General features: G+C 48.5%; 1 protein-coding gene across 5 annotated transcripts in view; it reads right to left on the bottom strand.

Moving 5' to 3' along the window:
- Positions 1-417: 417 nt before the first annotated feature.
- Positions 418-19438, bottom strand: part of LOC140427105 (fibroblast growth factor 1-like) — a 95690-nt gene continuing 76669 nt past the window's right edge. For 3 of the 5 annotated variants that reach the window (XM_072512622.1, XM_072512620.1, XM_072512621.1), the window contains 3 exons: positions 13975-14180; positions 11534-11637; positions 418-994 (listed from right to left, as the gene is read on the bottom strand). In XM_072512622.1, coding sequence (XP_072368723.1) covers positions 800-994; positions 11534-11637; positions 13975-14143 — 468 coding nt within the window. In that variant the 5' untranslated portion in view covers positions 14144-14180 and the 3' untranslated portion in view covers positions 418-799. Of the gene's footprint in view, positions 995-11533; positions 11638-13974; positions 14181-14315; positions 14354-16335; positions 16846-19438 lie in introns of those variants that run through there. The other 2 variants (XM_072512619.1, XM_072512623.1) reach the window with 2 other exon arrangements.

The following is a 19438-nucleotide window of genomic DNA, read 5'->3' as shown; positions in this document are numbered from 1 at the left end:
CTCATCCTTACCTTGCAGGCGCTGCTGAAAGACATACCTCTCAAAGCTTTCGTTGACCTCAACGTTGAAGTGCTTGTCGAGCTTGAGGAGGACCGTGTCATACTTAGCTTTGTTCTCGCCTTCCGCGAACACCAAGGAGTTGTACACATGGATGGCGTGCTGACCTGCGGTAGTGAGGAGCATGCCAATCTTTGTTTCGTCCGAGGCGCCCTGTTTTTCATTGGCTTGCATGAAGAGTTCGAAGCGCTGCTTGAAGAGCTTCCAATTTATGCCCAGCTTCCCAGAGACTTGCAACGGCTGCGGTTTGTTGCGGGTGTCCATGGCTCAGGATGGCAGATTTGCTGGTAGGTATCGATTCACTCCTGGTATCATGAAGTGTTGGGTGCTCTGAGGTACAGACGAACCAACACGGTTGCGATTGGTACAACGCAGTTTTATTCCATTTAACTATTTATACATCAGACTTGGTACTCAGCACGTTGTGACGGTGTGAGTGTCTTGCTATGAGGTCCTGGCCCTGTGCTGTCTCCAGATGGACTGCCCAGGAAGTGTCGTGTTTCTTGTCAAAGACTGTGTCTGCTCTTGTCTGTGATTGGCTGTCGTGTTATGTGTGCTAATTGGTCTGTTGGTCTGTCTATCATTATATATGTGTTATGATGTATGTTTGAATATCATGACAATTACCACCTGTCTCTGCGGCCACACTGACCAGAGACTGCTTAATCTATGTGGATGGAGCATTTCAATATGTTCAGAGGCTGCTTCAATTAGGTGGCTATTTAATGCGGTGTTTATACTTTTAATCACTTGTGACTTGCATGGGAAGGAAGAGGATAGCCTTCTGTCCGACATTAGTTCTTGGCCCTGGTTTGGCATTTCCGTTCTTTCGAATGGCGACGTACCAGTTCCTTTCCATGTACTCCTTTGACTTGTACGTACTATAACCGTTCTCTTCTAATGTTTCCAGGAAGAAGCATTCATCTGTCGGAGCCGGCTGTGTAGAGAACAGAAGGAATAGAAGCAGTTAACAATGAAAGGAGCGCCATCCAGTGGCCCAGTAGGCAATGACACCCTGCCCAGTGTGACGCAGGTCAGCAAGATCCCAGTTTGAACAGAGGAAGAAAAATAAACGAAAGACCTTAATTTATTCAACACCTTTTGTGAACTTAGAATCTGATGGTGAGAACCTCAGGATGAAACCACAAAGAATCTTACTCAAGCCTCCTGGCTGACGGTGGTGGCAATCATTTTTTTTCCTTTTAAAAAATAAATTTAGAGTACCCAACGGGGCAATTTAGCGAGGCCAATCCACCTACCCCGCACATTTTATGGGTTGTGGGGGTGAAACCCACACAAACACGGGGAGAATGTGCAAACTCCACACGGACAGTGACCCAGAGCCGGGGTTGAACCTGGGACCTCGGCGCCGTGAGGCAGCAGTGCTAGCCACTGTGCCAACGTGCTGCCCCCTGGTGGCAACCATTTAAGCTTTTTTGTGTTTTGCACTCATGTGCTACATTCTGCTATCATTGAGGATCGGGATGTTCATTGAGCCTCCGGACTCTACTGCTGCCTCAGCTGTAATCCCCATCCGTGCTTACCTCTAGACTTGGCTGTTGCAGTGCACTTCTGGCTGACCTTCCATCTTCTACTCTCCTTAGACATTGAGCTCATTCAAAATACTGCAGCTCATTTCTTAACTAGCCCGTCCTCTTCACCGTCGCAACTTACTCCTGAGCCGCAAACACGTCAAACTTCAAACTCTAATCCTGCTTTTACAATCCACCAATGGCTTCCGTGACCTTCTGCAGTCTTACACCTACTGAGATCCTGAGCTCGTCCAATTCTGGCCTCTTGCACACCTCTTATTTCCATTGCTCCACTGCTTTCCGCTGTGTCTTCAGCTCACAACGTCCTAAACTTTGGAATATCCTCCCTAAACCTCTCCACCCAGTTCCCCTCCTTAGAAATGCTCCGACAAACAAACTTTTTGACAAAATGTTTGGTCATCGCCCCAAACATTTCCTTACGTGGATCATTGTCAAATCCTATTTGATAGGTCTGGAAGCACCTTGGACATTTCAGTGGCTAAAGGCATTAAATAAATCCAAATTGTTGCTGAAATGAAATGAAATGAAATGAAAATCGCTTATTGTCACAAGTAGGCTTCAAATGAAGTTACTGTGAAAAGCCCCTAGTCGCCACATTCCAGCGCCTGTTCGGGGAGGCCGGTACGGGAATTGTTGTTGGGATAAGCTCCATTGTTGCCTCTGTTTTCTTTTCTGAGTGGACAGGATTCCTGCATGAACTTTGTCATTACGGCTTACTGTTATTAGCTGGGCAAAGTAATTGAGCAGCTACGATAGAAACATAGGGACAGGAGTGGACCATTCAGTCCCTCGAGCCTGATCTGCCATTCAATTAAAAGGATGGCTGATCTGTATCTTAACTCTATTTTGTGGCCTCTGTCATTCTTAATACACTAGCCTAAAAAAGTCCTATCAATCTCAGTCATAAAGTTGGAGAGTTCCTGAAGCTGAGTTAACTGAAGTGGTACAAATCGTCTGCCATTTGGAAAATCCCCAGGAGCTTTTGTCCTTGATAGCTATGGAGCAGTTTCTATAAGCTGTCTACTTCGTGCTTGAGGAGCCTTTTCTTAAGTTCATCATGAAGACTCACATGCAAACAGTAGCCATGATTTTAACACTTCCCTGCCTGACAGAAATGGAGTGGTGGGGATTGGTGGGGGGGGGGGGGGGGCGGCGGGCAGTGGGAAGCAGTTAAAATGGGAGCGTCAAACTTAACCAGTGTTGGAAACAGTAACAACTTCGCTGTCAAATCTGATCTGCTGGGAGAAGATTCTGGTTTAAGAAGAGGCCAATCAAGGTGAGTTTTAAAATTACATTTCAGGTTTCCTTATGGGCCAAGGGAAACACATCCTTCTCTGGACCGTAGGATGGTTTGGTCTATTTTGCCAATGGCCCCGGCTGCCACTAGGGGAGATGCCGGAATGTGACTGGGCTGGTAATCGAGAGGACCAGGCTAACACCCAAGAGTCAATCCCACCATGGCATCTGGTGGAATTATATTTCAATTAACAAAACCTGGAATATAAAGCTAGTCTCAGTAATGGTGACCATGGAATCATCATCAATTGTTGTTTAAAAACCCATCTGGTTCACCAGTGTCCATTCGAGAAGGAAATCTGCCATCCTTACCTGGTCTGGCTTATATGTGACTCGACCCACAGCAGTCTGACATGGTCTGAGCCACTCAATCTGAGGGCAATTAGGGATTGGCAACCAATGCTGATCTTTAATAATAATAATCTTTATTATTGCCACAATTAGGCTTACATTAACGCTACAATGAAGTTACTGTGAAAATCGCCCAGTCGCCACATTCCGGAGTCGGTTCGGGTACACAGAGGGGGAATTCAGAATGTTCAATTCACCCAACAATCACGGGCGGGATTCTCTCAGCCTGGGGCCGGGCCGGAGAATCACCGTGACCGGCGCGAACCGCACCACGCCGCCCCGACGTCGGGACGCGATTCTCCGCAGAGCGGAGCGAGCCGGCGTGGTCGTCGTGGCGCTGGTCAGGGGCTGCTCTACGCTCCCCCCCCTGCCGATTCTCGGCCCGGCCATAGCAAAAAACCCAAGTCCCGCCGGTGCCGTTCTAACCTGCTCTCAGCCGGCGGGACCTCAGTGTGGAAGGGTCCGGGACGGCCTGGGGGGGGTCTAACCCTGGGGGGGGGCCTCCCTTGTGGCCTGGTCCGCGATCAGGGCCCACCGATCGGCGGGCCGGCCTCTCATGCTGGGGGCCTCCTTTCTTCCGCGCCGCCCCCTATAGCCCACCGCCATGTTACCTTGGGGGCGGCGCGGAGAAGGGAGCCACTGCACATGCGCGCGTTGGCGCTGGAATCAGCAGCTGGAGCGGCGAGGGTCACTCCTGTGTCGTGCTGGCCCCCTGTAGGGGACAGAATTGCTGATCCCGAGGCCACGTTGACGCCGTCAGGAAATGTGGCGGCGTTTCCGACGGCGTCAACACTTAGCCTCAGGATCACAGAATCCCGACCCACATTTTTCAGGACTTGAGGGAGGAAACCTGAGCACCCGGAAGAAACCCACACAGATACGGGGAGAATGTGCAGAATCCGCACAGACAGTGAACCAAGCCGGGAATCGAACCCGGGTCCTTGGCGCTGTGAAGCAGCAGTGCTAACCACTGTGCTGCCGTGCCGCCGGTGATGCTCATGTCCCATGAAAGAACAAAAAAACCACCACTATCCCCCTAACTGCCCGGATCCCAATTCAGTTTCTAGACTTCCTCGTTTCACTGTTTGAATGACAGCGTGAACTGTTACCAGGGATCCTTGGCTCCAGTATCCTGCTGCCTGAATTCCTGACCAGGGAGATTGACTGGGTTCAGGTCACTGAGAAAAATACATGGAGGTTCGGCCCCGCCATCATCTGGGCCTCCACATCCTCAGAGATTCCCTGTTGTCTCGCCCACATCAGGGCTCAAGCTGCAAGGTCAGGGCCCGAGATGTTCCTCCCGGTGGCGTGTTTTGCGGCGGTAGAGGAGGCCCACCATTGGCCGCTGACAACATCTTCCCGTCCTGCCGCTATCAACAGGGTTCCCCATCGTTTCCATCCCCCCGCGTCGGGGGGGTGGGGGTACCTTTGGCGGGTCCGGAAGATGCCACCCAAGGGAATGTCCGTAAAATCCCACCTTCTGGGCATGATTCTCCATCCGCTTTTGGCAGTGGGGTCCTCCTGCTCTGCTGCAGCGAATGGGAGATTTGGCTAAATGCCAAATTCTCTACCCTCGTAGCAGCGGTAGTGGAGCGGACACGGAATGGAGAATGCAAGTGTCCATGGAGCCTGGAGGAGTCTGTTTTTGGGAAGCTAGGGTGGCGGGTAAAATGGAGCAATCCTCATCTTCAAATGTTAAAAAGCAGAGATGCAAACATGGATCCCTGTCGCCCTGCAAACCATGGTAATAATAAGAGACGCAGAACTGCCTCATTATAGGGTGTTCACAAAACCTATAAGCGGGCAAAGTAGGGCTACATGATCTGATACTTTCATTCCAGCAACTATGAATTTGAATGTTACTTTTTCCCAGTTGCTCGTCCAGTTTGTTTTGCTTCAGGGGAGAGCAGCTTCCCTGAGCCAGGAGAGGACAGGTGAGTTGTATTTCCTTTGTCTTATAACAGTCATTTACAAAGACGTTACCTCCCCTATATTTATCTCTTAAAGGGAAGTCAAGCTGTGGGACATGATTGATGGGATGACAGGAAGGAACAAGAGAAAGAATAGCACGAGAGGGCAGGCGAGGGAAGGAAGTGACTATGGACAAATTTGTAATTGTGGAGGGCCCTTTGTAAACAAAGAATTCTTTGCGAGCACAGCTCATGTCTGAATGTGGTGAAAAAGAACACCTGTTTTAGGGATGTTGAGTGAGAGATAAATATTGGCCAAGACAATTGGGAGAACACCCCTGTTCTTTGACTTAATGCCATGGGATCATTCACCATGTATGTTACTGTATCACTCTGTTGCCCATGTGGGCTCCACCTATGGACCATTGTACGATATTACATGGAATGTATCATGTTGGTGCCCTTGTGAGCTCCGCCCCTGGCTCCGCCCCTTGTGGGGAGGTATAAAGAGCAGTAGCCCTATAGGCGGCTCTCACTAGCAGAGTAGTCGCAGGCAGGCACTGTTCTAGTCGATTAAAGCCACAGTTTACATCTACTCTCTGTTTCGTGTGAATCGATGGTCGCATCACTCATTCAAAAGACACCTCCAACATAGCTTTGTCAACAATGATTAAATTCATTCCTGGAGTTCTCATCACATGACTTGCCTCACGCTCCAGCCATTCCTCAGTCAACACATCCATCCTTGGGATGCACTGACTTCCTATGCCAACTGGAAGGCAAAAAGACTCATTAGCCAACTGGATGATGCTTGCCTGTGAGCCAAACAGTCTTTTCTCCCTCTCATTTTCAATATTTTTATATCCGGAAAAGAAAAATGTTCAAGGAAAATGACAAAAAAAAACACTTTTTAAATGACCTGTTGATTTTATTCCAGGGTCGCACGTGGCAGTGTGTCATGGGGGTTGATCTTCAATTCCTGGAGATTCCAGGCCAACTCTGGAAGGTTGGGCAACCCCACTCCAACAGTGCAGCACTCCTTCAGTACTTGCACTGGGAATGTCGGCCTAGATTATATGCTCAAGTCACAGAACGTTACGTTCTGCCAGCCACAGCTAGCTGATGCCCATAGACCAATGTGGGACTTGTATTCTGGCCCCTTTACTTGATGTTCATCGTTGCACAGTGTCAGACATGTCCTGGAACCTTGCTTCGTGGCCATTCTTCATTCTTCAGCATAAATCCTCGTTTATCTAATCAGTGGCCGAGCTAAAGAGATTATGGAAATCACACACTTGATCCCCTGTCCTCCAGTCTCTTTTGGTATCAGTTGGGGCTGTGATAAAGGCATCGGAATTGCCCTTAATAGCCGTGGGTTTGGATGGGAAACAGTGGGGGAGATCAACAGGGGTTACTGCTTCGGTTCCGCAATCCTCATTTTGAACTCTGCCTTCCATCTTGATTGGATCAGGAATGACTGGGATCCCATCCTGGTTGAATTCCCTGTGATTTCCATTTGCAAGACTCACACATGAAAAGCGTGGCTGAACGCTTTGCTATGATTTACCCTCATAGTCAAAGAGGGCCGCTGATATTCATTGTCAAAAATCATACGTGAAGTGTTGCCACTTGACTGAAATACAGAACGACGTCCTATCCCAGGAACCAGTGCCTCACAACAACACAAACATTCAGAAAATAGCCTCTTTAATGTAATGATGTATCTCAAGGCCCTTCACAGGAACATCATAAAACAAAGTGTGATACCAATTCACACCCCCCGCCGGGTCGGGGAATCGGCAGGGGCTGGCGTGAATCCCGCCCCCGCCGGTTGCCGAATTCTCCGGCACCGGAGATTCAGCGGGGGCGGGAATTGCGCCGCGCCGGTTGGCGGGCCCCCCCCCGGAGATTCTCCGGCCCGGATGGGCTGAGGTCCCGCTGCAGGAATGCCTGTCCCGCCGGGGTGGATTAAACCACCTCTCTTACCGGTGGGACAAGGCGGCGCGGGCGGGCTCCGGGGTCCTGGGAGGGGCGTGGGGCGATCTAGCCCCGGGGGGTGCCCACACGGTGGCCTGGCCCGCGATCGGGGCCCACCGATCCGCAGTGGGCCTGTGCCGTGGGGGCACTCTTTTCCTTCCGCCTTCGCCATGGTCTTCACCATGGCGGAGGCGGAAGAGACCCCCTCCACTGCGCATGCGCGGGGATGCCGTGAGCGGCCGCTGACGCTCCCACGCATGCGCCACCCGCCAATGTCATTTCCGCGCCAGCTGGCGGGGCACCAAAGGCCTTTCCCGCCAGCCGGCGGGGCGGAAATCAGTCCGGCGTGGGCCTAGCCCCTCAATGTTAGGGCTCGGCCGCTCAAGATGCGGAGGATTCCGCACCTTTGGGGCGGCGCGATGCCGGACTGATTTGCGCCGTTTTTGGCGCCGGTCGGCGGACATCGCACCGATTACGGAGAATTTCGCCCAAGCAGTTAATAGGGTTTGGAGGATTACACTAGAGGTTTATGCACTGACCTCCAACAAGCCTGCAGAGCAGTTGGAGAGCAGCACATAGAAATCGTCAGACCTCCGACCTTGGTGACAGTACCATGAGCTGCCAAGGCCTTCAGCTGTGGAATTCCTCTGTCTCCCCCTTTGAACTTACCCCATTAACCAAGAGATGGTGGGCGGGATTCTCTGATCCTGGGGCTATGTGTTGACGCCGGAGCGTTTTACTAGCCCCTAGGATCAGGGATCCTGCACCGCACAGGGGGCCAGCATGGCACTGGAGAGCCTCACGCTGCTCCAGCTGCCGATCCGGGCGTCCGAACAGGCGCCGCTGGTCCGTGCATGCGCACTACGGCCGGCGCGCGTTCAGGCCTGCGCATGAGTTGCTTTCTCCGCACCAGCCCCGACGTAACATGGCGGAGAGCTACAGGGGCCCGGCGCGGACGAACAAAGGCCCCCACCAGGATAAGCCCGCCCGCCAACTCTCTCCCTAACAGCACTGTGGGTGTACCTACAGCACATGGACAGCAGCGGTTCAAGAAGACGGCTCCTTCTCAAGGGTAATTAGGGATGGGCAACAAATGCAGCCAGCGACACCCATATCGGGTGAAAGAATAAATAAAAAGAACGGGATATTAACTGGGCTTTGCATGGTACAATATAAATCAGTAATGTGTCCGGCAAAGCCGTTTTAGCAGCTAATGGCTGGAAATTATTTTGTACTGACCCATACAGATTGAAACACCCCTGCTTCTGAACTTAATCTTATTCCTTGAGGGTGAACCTGCTCCATTTTTACTGCTGTCAAAGTGTCAAATCTTCTTGTCATCAGAAGGCACTGTAATGTTCATGGGGCATCAGGTGATGACAGCCAGGGTAGAGGCAGAGGGATAACAGTCAGCATCCAGTGTCCCAAGGTTAGGGAAGGAGCGCCGGCAGCCAGGGTTCTACTGCTGATCACAATTCGGAGAGTCTGCCCCCAACCCCCACTGGAAATGATGACTTTGGACATCTGGTTGGATCAGCAGCATTCTGTTTTGAAGAGAGGCTCATGCTGAAAACAATAACTTGTCTGTTCTGTTCTCAGGCAATGCCAGACCAGCTTCGGGTTATCAGCATTTTCTGTGTCAGCTAACAGGATACTCGAGAATCAAAGAATCTTAAACGCAGAAATGCGCCATTTAGCCTATCAGGGGGTGTTCCTGCTCTTTGAAAAAGATGTCCGGTTTAGTCCCACATCCCAGTGTTTTGCCCATATCTCTGTACGTTTGACCCTTTCAAACATGTGTCCGATTGCCATTTGAAAGTTTTTGTGGAATCTGATTGAAACTCACTTTCAAGCAATGCATTGCAAATCTTAACAACCCTCTGTGTGGAGAGATTTCTACTCATTTCTTTCTGTCCCTTTCACCAAATAGTTAAAATCTATTTGGCCTCTGGTTACCATGTGAAAGGGAACAGTTTCTCCTAAAACCCCACATTTAAAAAAAAAATTTAGAGTACCCAATTCATTTTTTCCAATTAAGGGGCAATTTCGTGTGGCCAATCCATCTACCCTGCACATCTTTGGGTTGTGGGGGCGAAACCCACGCAAACACAAGGAGAATATGCAAACTCCACATGGACAGTGATCCAGAGCCGGGATCGAACCTGGGACTTTGGCACCGTGAGGCAGCAGGGCTAACCTACTGCGCCACCGTGCTGCCCCGGCAAAACCCCTTATAATTTTCAATAGCTCCATTACAGCTTCCCTTAACCCGCTCTGCTCTAAGAAGAACAATCCCAGTTTCACTAATCTCTCCACAGAACTGAGCTCCCTCAACCACTCCATCAGCTTGGTAAGTCTGCTCGGTACCCTCTCCAGGGACTTTGCATCTTCCTTAAGGTGCACTGCTCAGAATTGTACCTGATACTCCAGCTGAGAACATGCCAGAGATTTGTAAAGGTTTAGCACAATGCCCTGGTTTTTGTAATCAGTGCCACTTTATTTACAAGACGAACTATCGCTTAAGCTTCTTTAACTCTCTTCTCAACTTTCATTGGCTCCCTCGAGGATCTGTGCATGTGCACTTAAAAGGTCCCTTTGTTCTTAATATCTCACACAGTGCATCATTTCAATCTCTTCGTGTCAAACACCTGCTAATACTCACTGTAATGGGCTAACACATGCCGAATGACCACTTGGCGGATAAACAGCAAATAGTGATCTTATTGAAACCTATAAGATTCTAGGGGAGCTTGACAGGGTAGATGCTGAGCTGATGTTTCTCCTCGTGGAAGATTTTAGAATCAGGGAGTGAAGTTTAAAAATAAGGGATCTCCCGTTCAAGACAGAAATTAGGAAGAATTTATTGTTAATCCTTGGAATATATATTCCAGAGAGTAGTGGAGGCTGGGTTATTGAATATAGTCAAGGCTGAGTTAGACTGATTTTTAATCTTCAAGGGAAAGCAGGGAGGAAATTGGAGATAAGGCCACAATCAGATCAACCATGATCTTACTGAATGGCTGAGCAGGCTGGATGGGCTGAATGGCCTATTTCTTATTATGAACATCCGTGGATTCATATGCCAGCAATGACCTTTAAAACAGGGGGGGAGAAACAAAATCCCAATTGGAAATCAATCGAGAAATGATTTGATCAAGACCATCTGATTGAATAACAATGCCATCTTACCTCTCGATACAAAGTGCAAGTGTTACGAAAGGGAGATGTTAGGAAATTGGATCAAAGTTGTAGTGGCAGGGCAGCACGATGACGCAGTGGATTAGCCCTGCTGCCTCATGGCGCCGAGGTCCCAGGATCGATTCTGGCTCTGGGTCACTGTCCGTGTGGAGTTTGCACCTTCTCCCAGTGTTTGCGTGGGTCTCACCCCCACAACCCAAAGATGTGCAGGATAGGTAGATTGGCCACGCTAAATTGCCCCTTAATTGGAAAAAATGAATTGGGTACTCTAAATTTATTTAAAAAAATAAAATGTAGTGGCCAATTTAGGAGTTAACAGACTGCGGGTAAAACTGCTCACTCTGAGTCAGAGGCATATGCTCACACCTGGCCTGAATTACATTGGCCCATTCAGACTTAAACTCGCTGATGGGAATAAACAGGATACCCCAGTTCAGTCAGGGTGATTCACTCAAGATCTGTTGTCCTCCAAGACATTCTGATCTGACTAGCCATCAGCCCATTACATAGTCTGATGGCCTCTTTTGTCCATAACTTGGAGGTTAGTTGCATATTCATAGCATGGCCCTGTTCATTTGTGTGAATGGGAGTGGGCAATCAAAAGCCCAAACAACTTCAAATCTGGACACTGCAAGACAGAAACATTGTTTGAGGGGCTGGGTGAGATCAGAGGAGAAAAAGAATCCTGTTCAAAAAGGTGGAGGCAAAAGGATTTGGAAAGCCACCAGGAGAGGTCATGAAAAACTGCCACAGAGACAGGCTTCTGAAAAGAGGTCAGAAGGAGCTGCACAAACAGCAGGACTATATTCTGTAAATGCAGGTATTGTTTTTGTCTGCCTGCATAAGTGGAGTTGAGAGCTGTATGTTTATTTTACCTACTGTTTAATGGGAAGTCACATGTTAGGATTAAGAGATACATGTAAGCTGTTCTTGTTAGGTTTGAAGTTTAAAAGTTTAAAGTTTATTTTTTCTTTTGTTTCAATAAAGATTTTGTTTGTAAAAATAACCAAGCCCAATTTCTTATGCAATCACTCCTGGAGCGAATCGATCTTTTTGCACAGTCTTACAAAAATAAAAAAAACATTGCGGTTCTGGTTCAACATCTTAGCCACTGTTGGAATCTGGTCTGGCGTCCATAACACAATATATATTTGAATATGAAAATCAATAAATATAAGGCTCTGTGCTTACCAAGGCATGAAGCTGGCCCACTTCGCTCATTGCTAGGTAGCATCTAGCTTCAATCCCTTGAATGGTCACCACTCCTCTGCTTACCGCCTGGAGCTGGAGCTGAACTGAAGACGGATGAATTAAATTCATGATGACTTGATCAAAAACTACAGATACTAAAACACCCATTTGAACTGATGAGAAAAGATTGCATTGAGGAAATATTGCATGGGCACTGTGCTCTACGACATAACAGGGCCAAGCACTGAGCCACAAGACAGCCTCATCTTAACTCAGAGTGAATCACACCATGGAGTCTTATGTTGTTCTTGTGTTCAATACTGAAATGCTTAACAAGATTAAACAATGAGGATTTGTACTACAGCTTAAGGAGATCAGTGCGCTTGATGTGGCTGCTTTGATCATTTCTGGCTGTTTCCTTTCACTTGCTTCAGATTGGTGTTGAGATTAACGCATTGTTTCCTCCCAGTTCTGTTTTGCTTCCTCCTCATTTGACCAACATGAAAAGAAATGGAGAATTCTGACAAAACTATGGCAGTGTAAGATAGGATAACACAGGATCCGCCTTGAAGAAGACGAGACCCAAGACTTGCAAAGCAATTTCCGACTTATTAGAAAATTAAAACAATGTTAACGTAATCTCAGACTTGAAGAGGTAGGGCTGTGACACACCTACACCATCAAATCGTATTCCAAAAGGGAACATTATCCAGTCCCTCAAGGCACCTCATCTTGGATTCATCTGATTACAAAATGTCTCCATTAGTTTGGCAACATCACAGTCTGCCATCTGAGATCTAACCCCGTTTTGTTACAGGAATATGTGATACTAAACTACACATCAAGGACATTCCAGGCTCCTGGTGTGCAACACGTTGGGTAAACTCTGCGTAGGGTCACTGCAAACAGCCTCAGTATCATAAGGATAGGAAGGGAAAGAAAATAATCTCCAGTCCCAGTTGACATCCAGGCCATTAAAACTCCTATGATGGGCAGTACAGGTGTGGGATGTTGTTTGGGAAGGGGGCTGAATTTAAAGGGAAATATGTGAGTTGCATTCACAACCTTCCTTGTAGAGGGGAACACTTTATTAACAGATTTAAATTGGGCTCCCTCTCCACCACATGCAGCCCAGCCCCGATTGCTGATATCTCCCCTGCCCCACTCTAATCACCAAATTCTCCAAAACCACATCGCCCCCCCCCCCATACAGATCCAGCTTCACCCCCTCACATGCCCTGCCGGTCTCCAGACCTCCTCCAGCCCTGCGTGGCAGGCTCACCCACCCCTGATTGCCCAGGGCTCTCCCCAAGGTGCCATGGGTGTGACCTCCTGCTGTGTGAGCTGTCTCCTGCTTAACAGCGAGGCTGTCTGCTTGACTGACCGCTGGCTGGGAGACAAAGCTAGAAGGCCTTGCTGCTAAGATCGATTGGACATCACTGACCACAACTTTGGTCTCATGTCCACTCCCCCCCGCCCACGATCCCCCCCTCCCCCCCCACGATCCCCCCCTGCCCCCCCACGATCCCCCCACCCCCACCCCCCAAGCATAAATAGCAAGGCTCCAATGTCTGAAAATATATCAGCAGACTCATATTAAATCAGGATTTAGATGCAATGATACACATGCTCAAATAGTTCACCGAGACTCTCTTATGAAAACTTGTTATTTGGAAGCAGGACTGGGAGGGTCTGAGCTTGGGAGAGGAAAAAAACCAATAATAATAATAATAACCACTTATTGTCACAAGTAGGCTTCAATGAAGTTACTGTGAAAAGCCCCTAGTCGCCACATTCCAGCACCTGTTCGGAGAGACTGGAACGGGAATTGAACCTGCGCTGCTGGTCTTGTTCTGCATTACAAGCCAGCTGTCTTAGCCCACTGTGCTAATCCAGCCCCGCTTTTTAACTTCAAAGGGCAACACGCTAGCACAGTGGTTAGCATTGTTGCTTCACAGCTCCAGGCTCCTAGGTTGGATTCCCAGCTTGGGTCAATGGGAGAGGGTGGAGGTGTGGGCTTAAGTAGGGTGCTGTTTCCGCGGGCCGGTGCAGACTCGATGGGCCGAATGGCCCACTTCTGCACTGTAAATTCTATGATATGAAATCGTTTGAACTTAAACCTTTATTCCTTGTGGACTTGGCATGGAAGTAAAGTGCACTAGCACCAACAGTCTGTGACGCTGTGAAAAACTTGTTTCAACCCGATACAACAGGATGTTTAAATGTTTTGTTTTTTAAAATTCAATCTTTGTGCACCACCCTTTGGAGTTTCAGTTCTCCTAAAACCTTGGTGGAAATCCTGTACTCCTCACTGATGACAGCCCTCAGTGAATTGAACTTGGGAAGTGTCAAAGCAGTTGCCAAGCAACGCAAGCCCAAACACACATACAAACGCACACTTAAACAATGCTGTGTATGCGATGGCTAGAAAGAATACTCACTGTATACATCGCTGCGGTCTCTCGTCCCCTCCACCTGTCCATCGGGGCGAATTCGCACAAAATACCCTCCATTTGCACAGTACAAGAGCTTCGGGTCCTTGTAGCTCCCCAGAAAATGATTGAAGGAATTGGACAAGCTAGATAAACTTGTCACAGTTCCAGCATCCATGTTTCTTCCAGCCCAGTGTTCATATGGATCTTTGCTCCTGCAATAAATCAACAGGCACATAATAAATCTTACTTTAAAAACTTTAAGGAATGCCAGTTTAGGAAAAAAAAGTACAAAGATTTAGAAGTCTACGTCACAATTGTATTTATATATTTTCTACGTTTTATTTCACCCCGGGACTTGTTCCCCTCCTTTCTCACAAGCTCTGGTATCTTCCCCATATGAGTCTCGGCTACAGGTATTGACAAACTACTCAGCAGCAAAAGGCATCACAGTCAAGTCTGATCCCGTCGTCATCTGACACACATGCACAAAATGCATAAACGTGCACAAGCAAACACAAACACGCACATACACACACACGCACATACACACACACGTACACACATATACATTCTCGAGCAGACGGCAGAGATCAGGGTTAGGAAATGTGATGATTTTTCCATTGGCTTGAATGTTCGCTCGCTCCAGCATCCGAGTACTGCAGCTGCAGTGTGTCCTCTCCACAAGGTGCACTGCCTCAACTCGGCAGGGTTTCTTCGACAGGATCTCCCAAACCCATGATCTTCACCACCTCGCCAAGGGCAGCAGGTGCCTGGGAAAACCATGGGCTGGGTTCTCCGTTCCTCAGATTAAGTGTTGACTTCCACGACAGCAAAACTGGCATCGCACCTGCTCCGATTCAGCGACCATGGAGGGGTTGGTACCAGCGGCATGTGGAACACAATCAATCCCAATGAGAAACGGTGCGGGATTCGCCAGGTCCGTGATTGACACCCGGGAGGCTGACAAACTACATTGCCTATAGACATTACACTCCCCACACACACTCATCCCATCCAACAAGATGGCACTGGTTGAGCTGGATCATGCCCATCCCACTAATGGGTCGGCTGGGGTCAGAGGGCACCCTTACCCATATGACCTGTGGTCCTATGTTCACAGTGGGCAGACAGCGGCCTGCACAGCTGCATGGCTGCCTTGCAGGCTGCGGCAATGGGGCTGCATGCCCTTCCATCCCGACCCCCACAGCCCACCTCCTGGCCACCCCCGCTACTCCTCCCAGCCCTGGCAGAAGCCTCCCGGCCAGCGGTACAAGTGTCAGCACACTATGGTGATGTTGGACACGTTCCATACCCCTTCTCTCTCCCTCAGCAGCCACGGTGCCTGTTTTAAAAGCACAAGTGAACATCGCCGCTGGGAATTCTCTCCAGTGGAGGAGGTACATCGCGGAGGCCCCGGCGGGTACCAGGTCAGGCCCATTAACGATATGCCAACGGCGTTTACTGTACATGCGTTCTGGAACGCATTGATGCCACTGTTGAGACACCGGAGAATTGCGATTTGGCGTGGAACTGGCGCCCGCCATGATTTTGGCGTCAAAACCGATTTTCTGCCCAATCGCATTTCTCGATTCCGGTGTCAGCCAATGGAGAATCCTGCCCCATTACCTTCAAGTTCCTGACTTGAACATGTATCATTGTTGCTCCTTCATTCATTAGCTTCCCAAAATACTCCTAACTTCCAATTTAGCAACACCGTGGGCTGCATCAACTCAACAAGGCTGCTCACTACCATCTTCTCAATTGCAAAAATGCTGGGTTGCCAGCGCACATCCAGAAAACAAAAAATAACTAAAGTTTATCCTAAAATCTTGTTTGAGGCCGAACGGGAGTGAGATAAATCAGTTTTATTTGCAAGTGTGAGTTGTCTACGCAAAGAGATAATAGCTTCAGTAGTTTTCCATCAAACTAGCCTTACATTAATGTCGTTATTCTACTTAAAATAGAAACTTACTAATCAGGCATTCTGCCAGAAATGAAATGACCCAGACTTGGGATTAAAGCAACAATGAGAGGCACTTGTTTTGGCACAGTGGGAAACGAGAATTCCTTACAAGAGCACAGGAGTTCTCCCCATGGTCCTGCCCAATATTTATCCCTCAGCCAACAGCACTCAAACAGATTATCTAATCATTAATCACATTGCTGCCTGTGGGATCTTGCTGTGCGCAAATTGACTGTCTTGTTTCCCAAATTACAGCAGCGATTACACCCATAAAGCAGTTCATTGCCTGTACAGTCCTTCGAGACATCCAAGGAGCTGTGGAACCGCGAATCCTTTGATAAAATAATAAGCAAACTCCATTTATAAGCTTTTGAATAAAAAAGCAAGAAATCTGCAAAATATACCTCATTTATTGGTGCCGGGATGTTGAATAACTTGCTGATCTGTTCAGTATCTTGGGTCTATGAGTATCAGACATTGACTGAGCTGCTCCTGATCCAGCAGTATGCAGCATATTCTTATCATTTTCCCAGAGAATTGTGGCATGCGTCTGCCAACGAAGGTTCAGGGTGCCCAAAAAATCTAACTTACGATGTTTGCTGCCACAATTGCCATGAATCCCATAGTTACAAGTGGAGCATTTTGCTAATCGGTGAGCCTCTTTATATAGTTTCCATATGGCAACTGCTAGGGATCCTTAGTGTTATCGGTGCAATCAACCCACAGATTGCCCTGATCAATAATCGAATTTGGAGGAATATGACCCCGGCCATCGAGTGACAATCTTTTCCTGTGGTAGAATTTGCAAAGAAATTCTCAGAAACTAAATGCAATCCACCGTCGTGGCAGGAAGCAGCAGAGAATAAACAACTGAGAAAACAGCTCTCAACTGGGTGCTCTTAAAGTGCCTCAGATTGTATGAAGGTCACGTACATATTAGGACATGTCTGCAGCGCTTAATAAGTAATGAATTGCATTTGGATTGGGAGACCTGAAAGGACCACACAATGTTCAAACGTGGTTCACTGAAATATATTACACACATACACACACGCAGTATCCCATCTGTTAAAAAGGTTTTGAGGGACTGTGGTACAACCACCCTAAAGTTAGAACAATTCCAAATTTGGGAATGTTCTCTGGGCCGCTGTCCAACATTGTGCCAAAATTAAACATCCTCAAATGCGGACTTTTTTTTTTAGTTTGATTTGCGAAATACCAGTTTGATCTCCTGTTTGCTCTGCATGGACAGGTCTCAACTGGAGCAGCGGAGGGTTTCTTTGATTGGCCTCAACATCACTGGATGAGGGAGGGGCCAATCAGCCAGTGAATCATCCCTCCTGATTGAATTACAGGAATCTCGGCTGAAAATCCACCTGTGTGTGGATATTGGGATGGGACAATGTTGGCCTTTGTTTCGGACACCACTTAATGTTTGAATTACCAACACACACTCATTGCCATGGCTCACAGCTACATAATTGACAGTGGGACAATGCACTGGGGAAGAGGATATTGATGGGGCAGTAGTCTAATCAGGTACCAAAAACTTCAGTTGCAGAAGGGGTGGGAGAAAATAGTTGAGAAAATTAACTGCTTAAGGTCTCAATTTGGTCCAATCCATAATAAGTCTTGACATGACCTGTACTTTGAAATAACCTTGAAGACATGGCTGCAAAGATATTTTCCTTGCTGTGTCATTAAATGCAGAGGGCTATTTTCTAGTCCATTGGTGCATTTGAGCTGGGAAGATGTGGTATAGTGGTAATGTGGGAGGCCCAGGCTCATACTCTGGGAACATGGGTTCAAATCCCACCAAGCAGCTGGCGGAATTTAAATTCAATTAATAAATCTGGTGATTCGTGGTAATCGTCCCTTTAAGGGCAACACAGCAGAGTAAGTGTCACCTGGCTCAGGGGACCAATTGGGATGAGAGTGAGTAATCACCCCAGGAGGTGGAGTCATCTCTTAGGCATAAGGCATGTAGGGCAGCCATGTGGCTGCTGTACCGCTGCACAATTATTCTATTTAATAAATCTTTGTGTTTCTATTGACGTCTGTGAAAGTGCTTTATTACTTCTGGCGATGAGGATGGGCTTATGATGACACTGCCTCTGGCCTGACACCTGTTAGTATCCTGTTTTAATCGAAGTCTGAAAAAAAGTACTCACCCAAATGCCTCTCTTCGGGTGATAGACCCATTTGAAATATTGAGATATTGCCAGACCCCTAGGGATTGGCACAGCAAAAACCTGAATTGCCCAGTGGAGTCAAAGGTTTAGAGACATATAGAGAAAAAAAATCAAGAGGAAATAACCCTGTGAAAAAAGAGCTGTGGTTTTAAGTTTCAAAAAATAGAACTTAAGTTAAGAAAACAGAGTTGCTACAAAGTCTTTTAAAAAACCCCACAGAAAACAGTGCTTCAAGTAAATAGGAGGGCAATGAAAGACCCCAGAGGGAGTGCAATGAAAGACCCCAGAGGGAGGGAAATGAAAGACCCCAGAGGGAGGGCTATGAAAGACCCCAGAGGGGGGGCAGTGAAAGACCCCAGAGAGGGGGCAGTGAAAGACCCCAGAGAGGGGGGCAATGAAAGAGTACAGAGGTAGGACAATGAAAGACCCCATAGGGAGGGCAATGAAAGACCTCAGAGGGAGGGCAATGAAAGACGCCAGAGGGGGGGCAATGAAAGACCCCAGAGGGAGGGCAGTGAAAGTCCCAGAGGGAGGGCAGTGAAAGACCCCAGAGGGAGGACAATGAAAGACCCCAGAGGGAGGGCAATGAAAGACCCCAGAGGGAGGGCAATGAAAGACCCCAGAGGGAGGGCAATGAAAGACCCCAGAGGGAGGACAATGAAAGACCCCAGAGCGAGGGTAATTAAAGACCCCAGAGGGAGGACAATGAAAGGCCCCAGAGGGAGGGCAATGAAAGACCCCAGAGGGAGGGCAATGAAAGACCCCAGAGGGAGGGCAATGAAAGACCCCAGAGGGAGGACAATGAAAGACCCCAGAGCGAGGGTAATTAAAGACCCCAGAGGGAGGGCAATGAAAGACCTCAGGAAAAGGACAATGAACGACACTAAACAACAAAATGAAGGACAACGAGAGAAATGCAGAATGGAAACACGTCAGTACTTTGTCAGAGACAGACCTGACCAACAGTGAAGCCAAAAGAGTTTAGCTAAAGTTAAGACAAGTAGAAACGATGTTTCCATTTGTGAACTTCATGGGCGGGATTCTCCCAGCCCTGGGCCGGGCTGGAGAATCCCCGTAACCGGGCCACGCCGCCGGCACACGATTCTCCGCAGAGCGGAGAATTGGCGCCATTGGCACGGCGTGGTTGGTGCGGCTCCGGTCGCGGGCCGCTGTCCGCGGCCAGCCCGCCGATTCTCCGGCTCGGATGGGCCGAGCGGCCGTAGGAAAAAAAATGAGTCCCACCGGCGCCATTCTAACCTGCTCTGAGCAGGCAGGACCTCGGCGTTGCATGGTCGGGCGGTGGCCTATAGGGGGG

The sequence above is a fragment of the Scyliorhinus torazame genome, chromosome 7 (assembly GCF_047496885.1).
Source record: "Scyliorhinus torazame isolate Kashiwa2021f chromosome 7, sScyTor2.1, whole genome shotgun sequence".
Taxonomy (NCBI): domain Eukaryota; kingdom Metazoa; phylum Chordata; class Chondrichthyes; order Carcharhiniformes; family Scyliorhinidae; genus Scyliorhinus; species Scyliorhinus torazame.
This window is presented reverse-complemented; position numbering and strand designations above follow the sequence as displayed.